Source organism: Boleophthalmus pectinirostris, unplaced genomic scaffold (genome assembly GCF_026225935.1).
Source record: "Boleophthalmus pectinirostris isolate CB_2022bp ecotype Guang Dong unplaced genomic scaffold, ASM2622593v1 HiC_scaffold_3, whole genome shotgun sequence".
Taxonomy (NCBI): Eukaryota; Metazoa; Chordata; class Actinopteri; order Gobiiformes; family Gobiidae; genus Boleophthalmus; species Boleophthalmus pectinirostris.
The window spans coordinates 18654308-18674798 of NW_026571299.1; the positions used below are offsets into that span (position 1 = coordinate 18654308).

The 20491-nt window shown below is 38.7% G+C and overlaps 1 protein-coding gene and 1 pseudogene across 7 annotated transcripts in view; one reads left to right on the forward strand and one right to left on the reverse strand.

The window, feature by feature from the left end:
* The first annotated feature begins 8596 nt into the window (after nucleotides 1-8596).
* Nucleotides 8597-8716, forward strand: LOC129411128 (5S ribosomal RNA; annotated as a pseudogene).
* A 661-nt stretch (nucleotides 8717-9377) lies between these two features.
* cadpsa (Ca2+-dependent activator protein for secretion a) overlaps nucleotides 9378-20491 on the reverse strand; it is a 109286-nt gene continuing 98172 nt past the window's right edge. For all 7 annotated transcript variants that reach the window (XM_055160769.1, XM_055160768.1, XM_055160766.1 and 4 more), the window contains 2 exons: nucleotides 16315-16419; nucleotides 9378-13520 (listed from right to left, as the gene is read on the reverse strand). In XM_055160769.1, the coding sequence (XP_055016744.1) occupies nucleotides 13356-13520; nucleotides 16315-16419 (270 nt within the window). In that variant the 3' untranslated portion in view covers nucleotides 9378-13355. The remainder of the gene's footprint in view (nucleotides 13521-16314; nucleotides 16420-20491) is intronic.

Sequence of the window (20491 nt, forward strand, 5' to 3'; positions counted from 1 at the left end):
GAAAGAAGACAAGCAAGATACAGCACTATGCTACATTACAGTTCAGATCTGTGGAGAGTCGCCCCTGTTCACAGAAGAGTTATTCTGTTTTTGAGTAGCAGAAACACCTGTAATGAATAAATGCTATACGGATATGCTCAATGCCAGCAATAACATCTCCATGGAGACACAGAGGTAGCAGACCCAGACCAGAAAAGTTATCTAAATGGACTTCTACTTGAAATTTTATCATTAGAGCAAACTTTGTCTTTGTCTTTTTTTTTTTATTATTTTTTTACATTTACAGTATTGTACATTTTGAATATTTTTTGTGGTTTTGTGGTTCTGCTCTTGGGTTATGGTGTCAGTGGCATAAATTGGTTTCAATATTACCATTTATCATCTATATTTACTTCAAAAATATCTCCCTACTACAGGCCTACTCATGAAGACAAAATGAGTCAACTGTGTACTGTCTGCAGCTAATAATAAAGTATTTTATTGTCAGAGAATCAGGAAGTTAGCATGCTGGTTGTTGTTTGACACCAAATCCGCTATAGTCTCTGAAAGTTGTGAAAAGTGCTGGTTTTCATGTTTTTAAGACAGCAAAATTTAGGTACAGCATCCTTATTCTTTGAAGTGACATAATGACGACAATTGATCCAATGCATAAACACCTTAACATAAACACACATTGTAAATATTAACTGTGGTAACAAATTAAGTGCTCTACTGTGTTTTAAACTCCATAAACCTTCACTAGAATCATTTGGATGATTTCAGCACTGGAATTGCCCATTTCTGTTAAACAAACGGTAAAAGGCAGCTTGAAAACTACTGCTTCATGACATCACAAAGTAGAGCAGAGCATTTTGATCTTAGGAAATGTAGATAGACTAAAAATAAAGGATTACTCAATCCTGTGTGAGTGAAACAAAACACAACTTGGGGTATGTTTTTGAATAGATAACAACTTTCTAACATGGCTTAAAAATCACAATAGGCTCTATTCATGCTTACATCTCAAACCAGGAAGACGTTTGGAAAGATGCGATGAAAACTTCCCAGGCCCAGTTTTCTTCATCTACATGTCATTGTAGTATTCCGTTATGTTCAGCTAATCAACAATTACAACCACACGTCAGTTTCCATCATCTCCGAGCACTCTGGGTACATGTGATTAGAAGAGTGCGCCAAATTCAAGATGATTCCAAACAGCACATACATATGCAGTCTTCATTTTACTGCTGATCAATGGGTTTGATCAGTGTCAGTAACTACGCCAGAAGTTGTCATCGCATCGTTCCAAACGTCTTCCTGGTTTGTGACGTAAACGTGAATAGAGCCTGTAGTCAATGTTGTGTAATATAGGACCTTTAATAATACGAGTATTTGCCCACAGCATCAGTGGGTCAACTGCAGTTACCAAGGTGACACAGACAGGGCTGCAGGCATCTGTGTGCACTTCAGCAGACAGGGTATATGCAGCTCATTATGTGTTCATTAAGTATGTCTTTTATCAGATTGTATGATAAGGGCTTGTTTTGTCTAGTTATGTTTGCACTTCCTGTTGATTAAAGGGGCTGTACCTGATTTGAATGTATTCTTGTCAGGATGAACACTCTTTTACATCATGCGTCTTATAGTAAAAAAAAAAAAAAATACAGTGAGATTGTAATATATAATGTAGTACAGAGCATTTTCTTGAGCATCAAGTAATAAAAAGGTGCGGACAGGGTTCCCTTATTTTTTCCAACGGGCACAGTGTTCACTGAGAATTATGGGAAACAACTGCCTGACACTATCCCAGATATTTGAACCTCTGTCATGGTGCATTTTCAAGCGTCACAAAAACTAAATTAAACTATAAAAGTAGTAAAGAGATGAGAGAAGTTTATGCAAACAGCCACATGAGACTATACCAGACAGTTGTTTCTTCAAACTAAAATATGTTTCTGACTTATGATTCAGAATCAGGAGTAGATCCTTTAATACAACAACAGTCACAAATGCAGAAACCATAACAAGCTCCTACTGCCATGTGTGTATAAGATAGGGTGACCATATTTCCTTTTGTGAAAACCCGGACACCTTGGGGTGGGGTCTCGACATTGAGCTACTCTCACCTCGCAACCTGTGCACATGGCCTCCCACTTGTCCAGACCTGGAGGGAAAGTGGGGAATTTCTTGTACAAGTCATCGTTAAATGCACATTTGCGCTTCGGCATGTTGCAGGCTGTCCGACTGTTTGTGTCTGCTCGCTCCTTCTGAGTGCACAGAGAGATACAAGAGCTGCTCAGTTTAAAGGCCCAATGAAAATGTGGCTGGATTAAAGACATCAACCCACCTTTTCACCACCACTGTGCTTTTACTGTAGTAACAAAATTGATTACTTCACCACCACTGGCATTAACATACAGTAAGTATACAAAAAGCATAATATATCTACTTTAATTCCCCAACAAATGAGCTGTTTAGGCAGATTTGTACGCACTTGTGTGACATGTCGTGGTAGCGGGTCCCAGAAGAGACCCTGCAGTGCTTCTTTAAGGTGTGAGCCCCTGGAGCGAGCCTCTGCTGATGAGCCTGGTGTTATTCAGGGGAAGTCACAGACAGTATCCTGACACCTCCACTCACCACCACCACTTTCATCAAACCTGAGGAGAAAGAGGAGGAGAGGTGATGAGGGAGGGTGCATCCACACTGCCACAGCCCTGTATATAGAGGATTACACCTAAACACTTAAGACACTTGTGAAGAATGCTATTTAACCATTGGCTCTTATAGCTGAGCAATGTGTCTGAAATGTATCTATGGATTATGTATGGTATATATAAGTTTCATTCATTGTAGTTTTTTTGCTCCTGTTTTAAAGCGCCCATATTACGCTATTTTCTGATCTATGTTATAATGTTTCCTCTTCAAAAACATACTTGGAGTTGTGTTTTGTTTTATTCACACATGTTTACACAGAAATCCTGCATATTTAGGCTGTGTTCTTTTCTCAGACATGTTCCACTTGTGATGTCAGGTGGTAATACAGGAAGTGCTCCAAAATCCATACACCTTCACTAGTACCATTTGGATGATTTCAGCCCTGAAATTGCCTGTTTCTACTGAGTTAACGGTAAAATGCAGCTGTTAACTTGAAAGCTACTGTTTCATGACATCAGAAGGTTGAACAGAGCATTTTGAGCTTTGGAGATGTAGACAGAATGAAACAAAACATATCTTGAGGCACGTTTTTGAGGAGGTAACAACATTATAACATGGCTTACATTTGTCAGTTTTGCATAATATAGGACATTTAATGTATCACAATATGTCAAAGCCTAAAAAGTGCAGTTTATTGTATGAGGGGATAACACTTGACAGTGCATTGGCAGACTGAGCTAAGAGAGTGTGGTGGAGGGGGACTTTCTGATGGATGCACAGAGTAGAGGGGTGTGTATGCTCACCGTAAGTCTTTTTGGCAGCCTGTCTCTGTCCCCGAGCATGTCCCAACACACACGTACACAGACACACAGACCTAGTGCACCTGTCACCCTGTCTCACCTCTGCATAGCAACCAAGTGTGTCTAAAGACTGCTTCAAAACAGTTTGTCAACTGTATCAGCAATATGTACTACTTTGTCAGCTTCTACAACTCTACCATCCTGAGACAGGTTTTTTTTTGAAAGAAAAAGACACACAGACGCACACACACACACACACACACACCCACACACACCCACACACACACACACACACACACACAGATCTTTGAGCTTTATGTGAGCAGTTGTTTAACATTTGCCTCAGTCAATTGGTATGGAGTTTTGACCATATTTTATATTCCAAGTGGATGGTAAAAGAATTTACTCTCTTACAATTCCTTTTGTTACTGCTCAGTCTTGTTTTCAGACTTACAATTCTTTAATTCTGCTCAGAATATTTCACCCTATTTATAACATGTTGGTTATTCTTCCCACTGCGAGTAAGTCTGTATAAGTAACAAAAGTGACAAAAGATTTGGGGTAACAATATTAACTTATCTGAACATTTGTGTTTATTTCACCTTATAGTAGTGTCTTTCTTAAAGTATTTGTAGTATTTTCCTTAGAAATAGAATATGTGTATCTATTTTGCATTTTCAAGAACTCAACTTTCCAAATACTTTTTGGTATTACTTAGATACATTCGGGTCACTTCTGTACTACAACATCATAAGGTAATATTGCTCCTTTTGAAGTAAATAAAAACATTTTCACTTAAAGGTACACTAGGTATTTTTTTCTGGCAGTGCCATCTGCTGGAGGCACAATTTCATTTTCTCCATGGAGATGTTATTGCCTTGCCTGAAATTTTTCACAGTGTGGCATTATCTATGTCTATGAAAACAAAAAGGAGATGCCACCAGGCCAAGTTACAAGTCAGGTTTACGGAAAGGAGGAGCAGCTAACAATAAGAGTGCATGTTTTTGAGCAGTAAATCAATAATTTAATAAATATAAGTTTGATGCCATAATGTGAAACATTCTAGAAACAAAGTCATACCATATCATGAACAAATGAAGCAGGGCCCATCCGCCACACAAGTTACCCAGTGCAGCTTTAAGTGATTGCAGAATATATACTGGGTTTTTGTATTTTTTGTTTAGTTTCATCTTAAATTCAAAGGACAAATTCAGCATAAAGACTGTCATTTTTTATTTACAAACAAATGAACTGTATAGCGGTCCATAATACAGTGGATTAATGCACTCTCATAGAATGGGAGTAGTCATATTCTTGGTCCCATATGCTCTGGCACTGTATATGAGAGTCTAATATGACTGCTTGGGCTAGGGCACAAGCTGGCTATCTAAGCCAGTCTCTTCACAGAAAGAGCTCAAATTAATCAGTGGGCTTGTTGTCTGTGTGGTCGGGATCATAGGGTTTTTGGTGCATGCGGAGGCCAGCATAAGAAGCTTTGGGTGGTTTTCATTAAAAGGATCTGTGACATGTACCTGCCCTCTCAAATGGCAGGCAATTTAGAGCTCACAGCCACGCAAAGTATTCACACAAGTATGGATATGGATGTTTGTTCTTGAACTTTTGATACTGTATTCAGATTTAGCTAGTAAAATCTAATGAATATGAACAAAGAAGCCATATAAGTCCTAAAGGCCCCATATTATGCTATTTTCTGATCTACATTATAATGTTTCCTCAACAAAAAAATGCCCAGAGCTTTATACTGTTTCATTCACACATGTTTAACACACAAACCCTATATATTTAGGTTGTGTTATTTTCTCATACAGAAAACACTTTGTTCCACCTTGTGAGGTCATGTGGTAATGGTGGTTTCAGCCCTAGAATTGCCTCTCTACTGAATGACATCACAAGGTGGAACAGGGCATTTTGAGCTTTGGAGATGTAGACAGATCAATAATAAAGAATTACTCAAACAAAACACAACTCGAGGTATGTTTTTGAGGAGGTAATAACAGGCTAACATGTTTTAAAGCATCTTAAAGAGACAGTCCGGAATTTTGGACATAGGCCTCATTTCCTATTGAGCGAGAGTGCTGGAGACATGTGGAGACACTTTTTAAAATATTCCATCCAGTCCTCGTGTTTGCAGAGGTCGCTGGTGCTAGGCTAGTGCATGTCAATGGCCATAGTTATCCTGCCACTAAAACTGGATGGAATATTTTAAAAAAGAGTCTCCACACAATTCTGAACTGTCCCTTTAAAGAGTCAATTCTGTGGACCTTATAGGACCTTTAATAATTATTGGGTATAAAGTTTGCGTTCATAGAAATTATTTTATGATATTGCATCTACTTATTATATATTATATATTATATTCAATTTCTATCATTTGAAATTAGATGAGCCAACCCAGCCCTGTTGTATTCTCACATATCACCACGAGATGCTGTCTGTGTTACTGCAGTCTGGTGCCAGATGAAGGTCAGAGAGCACAGGTGAGCATGAACAAAGGTCAGGTGAGGAGAGGAGACAGGTTTCACATTTGCCATCTACTGGTGAAAGTTTTACCAAATTGGCAGTACCCAGTGCCACAGTGGAGCTGGACAGCAGTTAAATGATCATTGTAAAACTTTTCTGGTGCAGGGTCCACTACCTGTTTGTCTCCATGGAGATGTTATTGCTTTGCCTGGTATGTTCCATGATGTGACATTAAGCATATTCATCTAGTACTTATTTAACACTGGTGTTTCTATTGTCCAAAAATACTGTAATTCCTTCTGTGAATAGGGGTGCCTCTCCACAGATCTGACTTGTAACGTAGTGTAGTGCTGTAACCTGTGTGTCTCCCTTGTGATGGGTTTAATCTATACTGTGGAACATTCCGATGAAGCAATAACATTTCCATGGAAACAAGCAGGTGACCCTACACTAGAAATGTTACTCAGTGCACCTTTAATTTGTAAAAAGCAATATTGAAGTTGATATTATATTGTTATTGCACAGATATAGATTTGGTCTTATATTACTATGCCATGTGTAAATTAACTAATTTAGCTCAAGAAAAAGTGGTTTTGTAAAGGGTAAAGCTAATGTAATCCTATTTGAGTCCTGTAAGTATTGTGAAATAACACTAGTATAATGCATCCGCTTGATTCAATATCGCCTACTACTAGGCATGGAGCATCATTGTAATGTTTTGCCATCCCTCACAAAAAGGGAAACCAGTGGCGAAAGGCGAAAGTACCCCAAAAGTACTGGAGTAAACATCTTGCGTAAAAATAATTATTTTTTACCTTTCCACAAATAGCCTACAACTCGTACACCATCTCGCTCCGTTGTCTATTTACCTCCGAAATCAAATGCCTCTAGACACAACTCACTTTCCAATTTCTGGGGCAGCTTGGAAGTGTGCATTCATTTTCCTGTTGTCATTATCCGCGCGCCTCGTACCGGTGCGCTCCCGTGGCTCCGAGTACGGGCCCGCTCCTCGCTGTGCCGGTCAGCTGGACATGCCACTCTATTTTCATACACTTCTCATTTCCCATTTCTAAACCTTTATTGGAGCTTAAAAGCCAAAGCAGCTCAGATCGTGCCCGCGTAAATCTGCAGTCCCATTAATCCACGCCGGTGTCATGTCTTGCACCGAAGAGCCCGAGCTCGTGTGGCAAGAAATGAATGATAAAATAGGCCTATTCTGAGCGGGCGCATTCACGGGCCATATTGGATGCTGGAATCGGGGTGCTGTTTGGAGCGTTAGAACTTGATCATTCTTAAATGCAGAGGATATGAAGGAGGAATCATTGCTGGAGACGACATTAACTCAAGTCCGTCTCGTTAAGTGCTCATTTTGCGCTTGTTTTTTGTTGGAATATTGGACATTACCTACTAAATTTAGATGGTATGTTTATGTGTTTGCATTGCATGTTCAACATTGATCACAACAGCTACATTTTAGCCTAATTTAATGGCCCTATATTACGCAAAATTGACTAGAATGTTGCTGACTTACCAAAAACATACCTGGAGTTATGTTGTATTTCATTCGTACATGTTTGAGCAATCTTTTGTTATTAGTTTCTCTACATCTCCAAAACTCTGTTCCACCTTCTGATGTCATAAAGCAGTGGTTTTCAAATGAACAGCTACATTTTACCTTTGGTTTAGTAGAGATTCGCAGTTCTAGGGTTGAAATCATCCAGATGATTCTAGTGAAGGTGTATGAGGTTTAAAAACACAGTGGAGCACTTCCTGTATTAGCACATGACATCACAAGGTGGAACAGGTTTTTTTCAGTTTGAGAGAAGAACTAAGCCTAAATATGCGGGCTTTGTGTGCTAAACATGTGTGAATGAAACAAAACAAAACTTTTTAATGAGGAAACAACATTATAATATAGATCAGAAAATAGCGTAACATGGGCCCTTTAAACGGCTTCACATTCTACATTATTTGAGCCGTTTTCTCTGCTCCAAATTCACGAGGATGCTTTCTTTTCTCATGATATGGGAGATTCAATATTATATTAACTTTGAGATTGAGAACATGCTAAAAGGAGAGAGTATAAAATCACAGGGTCAGATGAAGAGATGAGGTGGCTGCATGGTTTTGCTGCTGCGGTGCATCTGAAGTGAATCTTGAATCAAGTTGATTAAAAAAAATCTGGATTGACCTTTTCCATGTTCTTTAGTTGTAAAAAGCATGTTATGAAAAAGCAACGCATGAGTTTATTTCAACATGATTATCTAAGGATGACCCCTTCATACAAGTAAACATTGTTTTTCTCTTTTCTTAAGAAGATTTCCCCTCCTGTTCATTATGAGCTATTCTTTCTCCTTTTAATTTGGAGACTATATTATATCTAATCCTCTGGGCTTGATTTAATTTTGCTTGTTGCTGATCTCAGGCCGTTCAGTCAATCTCCTTCTGGATGGCAACATCAACTCTCAAGATGACAGCAAGCAGTAATCCGCAGACCTAATCTGCCTTCCTGAAGAAAAATGGTGCAAAGGGAGGGGCCCTCACAAATATGTATTTCACAGTCTGTTCAACTACCCATCTCCCAGTGGTCAGTGGAGACTCAGAGCCTCAGCACGTCTGCCCTGTAACATATACCAAACAACGTTTTATTTATTTATTTAATTTATAATTACAAATATGATGAACAGCAAGCCATACCGGCTTGTCAAAGCCTGAACCCATCAGATCTCAGAAGCTAAGCAGGCTGGGCCTGGGTAGTACTTGGATGGGAGACCACTGGGAATTCCAGGTCGTTGTGTCCTTAGGCAAGACACTTCACCCACATTGCCTAGTATGAAAGTGGTGTGGGCATGAATGATAGTGGTGGTCGGAGGGGCTGATGGTGCAGATTGGTAGACAAGCTTCTGTCAGTCTGCCCCAGGGCAACTGTGACTACAGTAGTAGCTTACCACACCTGAGTGTTGAGTAAATGAATAATGAACTGTAAAGCACTTTGGGTATTTTGAAAGGCACTATATAAATGCAATGATTTATTAATTATTATAATGTTGTTGTAATCCCTCATACATCCATTATCATATAACTGACATTTCAAAGGCTGTATTATAAGTTTTTAAATTTTGTCTGGATTGCTTGGTTTCTGGCTCACACAAATTTCTGTCACTCTTCACTCTTCTATCCAATTTCCTGCTTACACATGTTTAATAAACTTATGATCCTACAAGAATATATTAATGAAACAAAATGAAAAATGACAGAGTCGTCTTATATTATTATTGGTTTTATTGTTCTTGGCCTCGGCGGGTGACAGAAGGCAGAAGCATGGTGAACCCATCAGTCACGTACACATGTAGCAACAATACCTGGACATGCAGTACGGCTCACAGCTCTAAATACAGAAGAACCACATAGACTGCCCCCCTCCCCCCAACCTCCACACCCACCCCATACACAGATGTGGACTGTACACCAGGGCTACGGGCAGCTGGAGGCAAATTAGGGATGCACTGATCCAGGTTTCTCAGTTCCAATACGATACTAGGCTTTTAAGTTCTGCTGATATCTAAAAATGGCATTAATTTCTCTCAAAATATAGTTCACTTCTTATTAAATTGATCTGAAAAATCTAAAATTCAAACATCTTGACATGTCCTGGGCTGGATACTGCAAATTTTCCTGGATCAATACCAGTCTCAGTATTGGTGCATCCCTAAGGCAAATCACCCCATCCAAGGAAAACTACACGTGGAAACCAAATAAAGGGTGAAGGCAGAGTTTTGGCAGTGATTACTTGAGAATCTTATGGAAGAACTTGCACAAAGCGGCATTGGAGAGGATACATGTTCCCCTGCTGTCCTGCCTACACTACTGCAGTCATGTTGGGGATGGAATGGAAGGAGTCTGCTACAAATGTTATATCAATGCCCTGATTTGATTTTCAATGACTGAAATATCCACTGCTCATTAAAAAAAACAGGACAGTTGACATCTGGTAATATTGTTGTAACAGTGATACAGTGGAGTCCATTCACTGTAGTAATTTAGGAATGTTAGAAGTATTAGAAGTTTGTGCAGGAGAAAATACATCAGACAAAATGTGTTTCTGTCATGACTTCAAACTGGAATTGTCAGTAAGCTTAGGTTGCAGGTCAAATATTATTATTCCTATTTACAGTTAAAGGTGCGCTATGTGACATTTCCTTTGGATGGTCTGCCACCTGCTTGTCTCCATGGAGATATTGCTTTGCTAGGAATGTTCCACCGAATGGCATTCAACTTTATCTATACCCAAGCAGTTCACAGTGATAAAGCATGTTTTCTATGTAGTTTTTAGCAACAAACACACCAGTAAGATATAGTGTATGTTAAATGCCATACGGTGGAACATTTCAGACAATGTAATAACATCTCCATAGTGACAAGCTGGTGGCAGACCTCCCACCAGAAAAGTTATAAAGTATATGGGTCATTCCACCTCAACTCACCCCCAAAAAATGCAATTTGAATGCTCACATTGTCCAGTTGCAAAGAAAATTGTTGTATGGATAAGTTATAGCCAAGAAAACCAAAATCTCAAATTTTAGCATGATCAGAGTAACGGTTTCCAAGATATCACAATAAATTTTTTTCAATTTTATGCATGGTCCCCGAATTTCAAATTGCACTTACTCAGCCACTACTGGTCTGATATCAAAAAACAAGATATCTCTGGAAAGGGGAAATCATAAGAATCCAAATCTGGCATTATTATTTTTGCATTTGAGTACTTTTGAGATGAATTCCTTTTTGACCTGTACTCTGACCTTGAAATTAACAATAAGGGATACGCCCGACCTCAATGACACCAATAGAAAAAATGTAGCCCTATATGTCTACTACAACCTATAAAAACATCTTTTTATTGATTTGGATTCCTTATGATGTTTCCTTTCCAGAGATATCTTGGTTTTTGATGTCGGAGCAGTAGTTGCTGAGTAAATGCAATTTGACATTTGGCAAAAAGTGAAAAAAATGAAATTGCAGTATCTTGGAAACCATTGGTCCGATCAAACAAAAATTTCACGTTCACATTTCATCAAAATTTGACAAAGTGAGGTTGGGTGAACTGAGATGGACTGACCCATATGTTAATTTTACAATAGTCTGTAATTAGGTATTATGTATCTGGTAGAGACAGAAACATATTTGACAATGTGCTACATAAGAGAGAAAAAAGCCCCGTACATGGCTATTGCAGTAGTGAAATTGAAGTAATCTGGAAAAAACTCATAGTGCAATTTCATCTTGGCTATCTAGAGAAAGTGGCCATGCTTAAAGACTAATGCTAGGCTACTTCTTATCATTTCAAAATAATAATCTTTGAACATTTGTGCAAACCATATAAGACCATAGATTACCTTTTTCTCATTAAATACAGGGGACTACTAGCTAACATTACACTGAATCTACAAACACAACCAGCCAAGGAATTGTGCTCAGGGCCACTCCAACAGTTCCAAGATTCAATACACCACAAATATTTGTCTAATAAAAAAATATCGGTAACACTTAATAATAACTACACTTTAACTAGCCTTAATAAAGCATGGACATAGACTTAATTCATGATGAACACATAGTTTATGAATGATTCAGACTATTTGATTATGCTTTTTAAAGGTGCACTGGGTAACTTTTCTGGTGGTGTGTCCGTCACCTGCTTGTCTCCTTGGAGATGTTACTGCTTTGCCTTGATTTCACAGTATCGAAATAAACTGGTTATCACAATGGAGACAAGTTAATGCTCAGATATATGGAGAAACAAGCCTGCACATAGTCAGAATGAATGATTTTCAAGGTATTTTTTTTTTTTTTGAGCTACCTGTAATTGAATAAACACATGGCAAATCGTTTTAATGTCATACTGTGGAACATTCCATGCAAAGAAACAGCATCTACATGGAGACAATCAAGTATTACGAGTCACATAGTGCACCTTTAAGGCTAATTAAGGTGTAGTTTATTATATTTTGATACCAAAATATCATAAACATTGCGTCTTGATCATACATTTGTTATTATTAGAAGACAGAATCAGGGATAAACAGAACACGCTCTTTATATGGCCGATAACCGACTTAACTTTCGATAAAATGTTAATATATCAATTTTTATCTATTAATTTGTGCATTTAAAGTTTGGAGAACCAATCACGATCCACCTTGTTCTCATCAAATCCTTTTCGAAGCTACCATGTCCAGCTAATCGGATGTATTCCAATGTGTAACGCAGACATACATTATAGACAGCAGTAACCTTTTTAATATTGAAGTATTGATATTGCTTATTGAGCTGAGATTCACGGTCCCATTAACAGTTGACTCCATTGTCTTATATATTATTATTATTATGGTGTAACATCAGACTTTGGTTATTTTTGGATACATGCTGAATATAAAACATTGTGTTTTTGGAGGTAAACGATTATCTGGTTTATATTTCATTTATTACATGGTATTGGTATTATTAAAGGAAGATAAGCAGTGTTTAAAAGAGGCTATATTACGGTTTGATTTAATTTTTAATCAGTGTTGGAGAACAAGTAGATAATGCCATAAATCATTGCAATTATATGTCACTGAAATGAAAACACAACAAAACAAAAATCTTACAAGTACTGGATTATTAAAATATAAATACTGGCATGTATACGGATATGTTTAAGCGGGTAGAAACTACAGAAAGTCTATTGCATAATATAGCCCCTTTTATCATTAACAGAAAAAAAACAGCCCACTGTGCCAATGTATATACCATTACAGAATACACAGATTGGACACACTACATGTTTTAAATACAAATTATTAGATCAGAGGATTATGTCATATTTTTCTGTGTAGGAGCTGACATACACAATTTTCAACATTGGAAGATGGCAGTCTCTTCTCTCTCAGACCTTTTGGCCACGAGACATTATTGAACCTGTGTGTTGGTGATCTGAGGAAAAATATGCTACTTTGCATATACAAGTAAACCCAAGTGAATTCAGTGTAGTAATGACTGTGAATGCATGAAGGCATCTGACCACATTTTTATTAGATCGTCCAAACTCTAAGTGGAAATGAGGAAACTGTCACCAAGTATGTAAAAAGTGACAGCTCTGACAGTGTTGCCACTCTTTATTTAGACAGTAAGAATATTTTATTGATGTAGATTTTTGTTAAATCTAGAATGACATATTTTCTCACCTGGGTAACCTGCTGTATATTATCACATGTACTTTCTGATACCGAAACTACAAAAATGACATCAAAATTTCTTCTTGGCTATTAAAATTCTGGGGATACAGAAAAAAAAAAAAAAAAAGTCTGACGAACAAAGGATCAATCAATGACGTGAGGACTTTTGAAGTTGGTGTTGCTAGGCGCTCAGGTACCGATCTGTGGACACTGGTTTTTCATTCTAATCTTCTTCGTCGCTGTCCTTCATAGAAATCCCCTGCATTCCTCCTTCTCTCACCGAGGCTGTGGCTTCTTCTAGTGTGAGACGGTTCCTCACGGTTTCGTACATCTTACTGTTGAGAGTGGAGTCCAGCACACCTTGCAGCCGAAAGTCACGGTACTTCTTCTGAATATGTGTGAGAAGACAAAGACTTCAGATATCAGTTTCAGTTTAAAGGTCCTATATTACACAAAATTTACTCTTGTGAGCTTTAAGCCATGTTATAATGTTATAATGTTGTTACCTCCTCAAAGACATACCTGCAGTTGTATTTTGTTTCATTCACACATGCTTGAGTTGCTTTGTCTACATCTCCAAAGCTCAAATGCTCTGTTCCACCTTGATGTAGTGGTAGTTATCAAGATATCTTTTACCTTTTGCCCAGTAGAGATCTGCTAGCCAGGCTGGCGCCACCTAGTGCCTCCTCTCAATTTCATTTCTCTTCAGCGACTAGGTCAAGAATCGGAATACACTAGATGGTTTGCAAGAACCCCGGAAGTGCGAGCTAATCAGCAAAGAGTCATACATTCTGTGTTGGTAACAATTCCCGAGATCGAGGATTTAAAGCCGGAAAAAGACAACGTTTGGTGAATTTTATCAAGGGGAAAGACGTTATTGTCCTTCTTCCAACGGGATTTGGGAAAAGCTTAATATACCAGTTAGCCCCTTTAGCGGTGCATTACATACGTCACAACCAAATAGCAGCGATTGGTTAAATGAAAAAAGTACCCGCCGACCGTCGAGGAGCGACTTCTAACATTGCGGGGTCAGACAGTTTCCACAAAGTGAAACCAGCTGATAAATCAGACATCTGCAATTCCTGGGCATAAATCATCCAAATTATTCTAGTGAAGGTGTGTGGAGTTTAAAAACATAGTGGAGTCGTGTATTACCAGACTAGAGTGTTTTAGGTTTGAGAGAACTCATGGATGCAGGTTTTCTGTGTTAAGCATATGTGAATGAAACAAACTATTTGAATAATTTCTTGGATCACTAATTAGTACTTCTACGAGAAATTATTTTGAAGTTGCGTTACTCTTACTTGAGTACAATTGTGGCTCCTCTGCCCACTTCTGACTATCTGTATTGAATTATTTAACATATGAGAATAAAGGTCGATAGAGAACAGTCAGTGTGTATCATGGGGGACACATGCCATTCTACAGTTGTACGGAGGAAATATGACTTAATTATGACCTAATTCACCCACTCTATTATATTATTATATTTTAGGTGATGGACAGATGGAGGCGTCACATAAGTTGACATAATTTGTAGGTTTGCGCATTCTCCCAAAAGGAAGTATCCAATTAAGATCAGTTGCATGCATGACAATATGTCTGTACGCACACATGTCCAAACAGTTGCGCAAGCGCCAAATGATGAGCTTTTTGTCGAAACAGATGGTCGTGCTGTGTAATATGTAGATGATGTAATTTCTTTAAAAGCCATATATAGTGATTTGTGAATTTTGCACATGCACAGTGGTTGTTCTAGAGCATGCTAGGGTTGGGCGGTAATACGGTCTTACGGTATGTCACGGTATCAAAAAGTAGCAAAGGTATCAGGTTCATTACCTCATTAAAAAAATCTGCAGCGCATAAGGACCTAATATAATAATTTAATTTATTGATACCTAAATTTGTTTGCTCAGCACAAATTAATGTGTGGTTGTATTTTCAATTTAATGCTATCACGATTTAAATCTAATAGTATGTTTCTTTTAACTGCATGGGGAGATGATGTTCGATTAGTTTTCTTCTGTTGTCACGTGACGCTCATAAGAGAGACCAAGACAAGATGGCAAGTCTGGCCGCAAGCGAGTTGGTCCCCCCCCCAAAAAATTGGCAACATTTTGGCTTCAGGTGCACATTTGTTTACGTTTTATGGAAATGAAACTTAAAACCACATGACTCATTTGCATAAACTATAAAGCGCTGATAAAAACAGTTCTTTCCTCGTGCACTGACGCGATTCAGCTTCTGTCGGACTAACGGACACGACTCAGTGGACTGTATTTGTTCTTTCAGTGACAGAGGATGTGCGGCTGACGGTGAGTCTATTCTGTGCATGTATTGCGTTGGAGATGGTTCATGTGAAACATTTCAGAGATTATAAGTCTGCGCATAGACTGTATAGTGGTGCGGCTTCATAGTTTATCAAAGTCGTCTGGTAAATTATATGGTAATACCGTATACCACGGTAAAATCCTGAGAAGGTTTAACAGTATCAAAATTTGGCTACCACCCAATCCTACAGCATGCCCATGATACACAAGCAGTGCAGAGGACAGAGGGGGACAAAGGAGTCTGTTGTTTTGGGCCCCAAGGTTTAGGGGCCCAGAACTGGACCCTCTTCCTATTAATTTATATAAGAGGGGGGCCCATGTTACACTTCTTGCCCTGAACCCCTGAATTTCTGTTGACAGGCCTGTAAACAAATATTAGTAATTCAAAGGAATGTTCAGTTTAGTTTATTTGAAAGTGCTAGCCTGGTGACACAGGAGTTACAGCTTCAGCCTGACTGCAAGAAGGTCCTGGGTTCGACTCCCAGCAGCGTGTTGCCTTTCTTTTTATTTCTTTTTATTTAACCAGGAAAGTCCCACTGAGATTTAAAGATGAAGGCCAAGAGGTATCACCACACACCACACAGACAACATTTCATATAAATCTAACAGTTATAAAAAGTTAGAAACAGTGACAGGTCAATGATTCCATTTCCAGCTCTGTGTGAAGTGCATGTGTTCCCTGTGAAGGTTTTCTCTGGGTGCTCCAGTTTCCCCTATTAGACTGCACATCTCAGTGGGACTTGACTGGTTTTCTAAGAATAATAAAGGACTTCTCTCATAGCACTTTTCACATTATTCGAAGTGTGGCTGCTGATCTGTACAAACTTCACTTCAAGTAAAAAAAGACCTCACCTTTACAATTCGGATAAGAATCTTGAGTTGGTAGACATGGAGTTGCAAGTCCATTCTGTCAGTCAGCCATGTTCCAATGAGATTCATTGTGCTGGTGTACCATTGCTACAAGACATAAGAACACACATTTGGGGTTATAATTTAATTTGTTAAAATTTAAAAGGCCAAAATGCTCATGAAGTTTTAGTCTAAGTAGGTAGCCAATGTGGAGGTGTTCACTGGTCGCTGGGAGCTAGCATTTGCAAGAAAGAAGAAAAAAAATCAAAGCACTGTTGATTTCTGAGCTAACATATAAAAACATACAAAAACATGTAGCCTTCTTTAAGATGTGAAAGAAATAGAAAACATGCTTTTAGTTAATAAAGTTAAATAAAGCCTTTTAAAACATGTTATACATGTGCTGTGGCTTCAACTTTTTCTGGTAAATTATACTATTCCACCTTCAAAGACATTCAAAGCTCTTTACATCAAGGAACCACTCATCTATTCACTCACACACGCACGCACGCACGCACGCACACACATACACCAATGTACGCGGGACACTGAGCAACAGATGCCCCCATACATTCAAGTTTATGTTTGGAAGAAAAAGTTGGTACTACACTTCCAAGCAAGGTACACAAGGGTTAACACACAGTGCACTATCAAAGCTTATCTTTCATAAAATTTTTACTTTAGACTTCATTGCAGTCGTGTGCTGACTTGGAAGATAACAGTTAGTAGGTCTAACTTAACCATAACCAGTGGTGGAAGAGGGACTCAAATTTGTTACTTAAGTAGAAGCACAGATACTGAAGCAAAATATCCTCAAGTAAAGGTAAAAGCATCACGTTAAAAAAAAGTATTAAAGTAACTGTAAAATGTACTTTGCAGATTTTGAGGTCTTTATTTCTTCAGATGTAGTGATTTTGATACAGATTTGTGCTGAATTGTATATTTTGACATTGACTACCAGAGCGGACATCTCAGAGAATACAGGACAACTTTAAAAACACACAGATCCAAAGTACCTCTCTGTCAATAATGAGTGTTTCAGTGTTCTTAAGTAAGACCTCAAACTTTCCACCCTGTAGTGAGAACATGAACAGAGTGGACATTTGGAAACTGTTAAAATCCTCGTCCTCTCACTCATGAAATAACAGTTAATGAGTTTGAAGGAGTTGAATCATCAGGATAGAGTCTCATTGTGACCTCAGGGCTGTCAGCGGGCTTATGTAAGTGACTGTGATTCAGACAGATACACACTCAGCTTAGAGTCTGACCAGTGTCTGACCAGTGTCCATTATCTCCCACAGGCCTTGAACACACCATGCCATTCACCAGTGCATACAACCTAAAGGTACAAGGCAAGGTGCGTTAAAGAAGAAGAAACTCATTAAAATCACAATGCAAACAAATCAAAACACAAATGAAATTAAAAGAGAAGGGTACAGAATAACAACTACTATACAATATATAACTTTTATGGTGGTTATGTGAGGAAATCTTGAAATTATGGCATTAAACTTATCTATCGCCATGGAAACAAACAGGTGACAATATGCAGGTCATATCTGTATGACACTTGTGAGCTTTAAGCCATGTCAGCATGTTGTTATCTTTTCAAAAACATAGATGGAGATGTGTTTTGTTTCATTCACACGTTTGAATAATCTAGCAGAATTATCTCCAACACTAAAAATGCTCTGTTCCACTTTGTGATGTCATGTAGTGATAGTATCAAGTTATCAACTACCTTTTACCTTTAGTTCTGTAAAGATTGGCAATTCTAGGGCTTAAATTATCCAAATTATTGTAATGTATGTGGATGTATGGAGTTGGAAAACAACGTGAAGCACTTCCTGTATTACCATATCATAAGGTGGAACTGACTGCTTTTATTTCGCGAAAAGAACTCAGCCTAAATCTGCAGGGTAAATGTGTCAATAAATCAAAACAAGTCTGGATATGTTGTTGATGAGGAAGCAACATTATAACACTGATCAGAAAATAGTGTAATATGGGTCCTTTAATGTCAAAGATCATACACGACTGTTTCCCGTATTATAATACATACCAGTGCTTTGAACTACACCACTACGCAGTTGATGGTTAGTGCTGCCCTCTCTGGCCTAGCGTGTGCTGTGGTTGGAGTGCACAAAATGACAGCTCCACGGCGACGGGCCCGAAAGGCTACAGATGTTCCTCCCTGGGCCTGGGCTGGTGCCAGTCTAATTGATAGCTAATGATGCGAGCAGCCTGATACTAATACAAGACGACTGACTTTGAACAGGGGGTCACAGAAGACGAGGGGAGGGGGGTAGAGGGGAGACTGGGGAGAAGGGGGGAACCAGCGTTATGTTTGTTCGGAGCAAATGAGGCCCGCGGCTAATGCTCAATCAGAGTTTATCTGTAACACACAGCAGTTTAGACAGCACAGTTCATAGTAAACAAAGTCATAAAAGATATTATAACTATATTGAATAAGAGATTTGCTTGGGAATATTCTGGAATATTCTGACATCAAGGAAAGGTACAGTAATGACCAAAGAAACATCCTTACACATTTAAGGATGTCATTACTGTTACAATTTTATCAAGTTAATGTATAAAATACTGACTGGGGTGATTGAAGTTACATGCAGTTTTTTGTTGATTCTTGTGTATGTTATTGCCTCTTCTGACAGTATTGCAAAGAAAAATAAAAAAAAATGCATGCCGATCGAAGAAAAAGTGTCCCTCTTGTGTAACTTGTCTAAGTTGAGTGTGTGGAGGAGGAGAGGCTGCTCTGCAGAGGAAGCAGAGCATGTAGGTCAGGCTGAGGGAACATGGCGCTGTGTTGAGGAGCTTTTGGGGCAGTGCCGGGGTGAATCAGATTGGCCCTGGTGCCAGCAGCTTCCTGTGTGTGGCTGTGTGCCTGTGAAGGCTCCAGTGTGGCAGCAGGCCTGTGATCTCGCCCCAGGCACAGCTCCCCGCTGAGAGGCCAGGCCTGGAGTGACTGATCCACTCACTGCTCAGCCTCCAATGGCTTCTGCTGCTTCACTTGTGCTCTTTAGGCTGCTTTAGCTCCCATCTGAGGTCTGTTTGCAGCAGCCACTTTGTGTGCCTTTGCTTTACTCCTGTTCATTTCAGACAAATCACTCTGACAGTTATGTCACAGTCCTCTTGCTGCCACGACTGGCATTTTGGAGCCCTGTCAGGGACATCTTGCCTGTGATTGTCACCAACATTAGGAGCTTTTGGATTGTGGCTTTTAACTAAAGTTGACATTTGAGAATATCTGAAAAATTATTGGATCTTACTTTTGTTATTTACAATGGCATTCATAATTATGAGGACTGTGACTTTTCAGAACTTTTCTTATAAGATATATTTCATTTAATTGAGGACACGTGGTTTTACAAGCACAATTTTATGCATTTTCACCCACCACATTCCCTATCACTACACTATTAAAATGAGTTATATACACAATATGTTTAGCAAAATAGAGCAGGAGGAGGGAATCTGCTCCGACTGCTGCAATAGCGCCATTATTTTGTTTTGCTGGTTCTGGAGAAACATTCTGAGACAAAAGTGAGTCTTCAATTTTTCTATTCAACAGAAATAATTTCCTTACATATAAAGTGATAGCATTTAGTATCATTCACAGACCCACATTATTCCAAATCTATAAGAAATCTATACAATTTTCATTGGGCTATACACATGTCTGTTATGTTGGTTTATTTAAAGTCTTAATAATGTGTAAGCTCTCCTTCCGACAACATGTGCATGGCTGTTCTGCAGAAGGCCCACACTTGGTGCTCGTGGCCTGCCTCCATCTGCAGTTTCCTGGGAAAAGTCCTGAGCCCCACACACAGATGGTCCTCCATCAGGTGCACAGCTGTGTCTAACTGCTGCGTGTGTTTCCTCTACACTTTCTCATCACTCAAACTTCTCCAGAGCTGCCCTCCTCCAGCACCCATGTGTCAGTGCCTCTCTCAACAGACAACTTGTATTTGTGAACTAGGAAATATATTAATTAGGACAAACAAGGAAGAGTCATGGTCAAAATGCCAAAGCTCTTAAAAAATAAAGATCTGGAAAAAAACAAAAATGTAATATTGATATACATTGATACAATAATAATATATGATACAACTGATACAATAACTTAACTACTTAAAGGTGCACTATGTAATTTTTTTTGGTT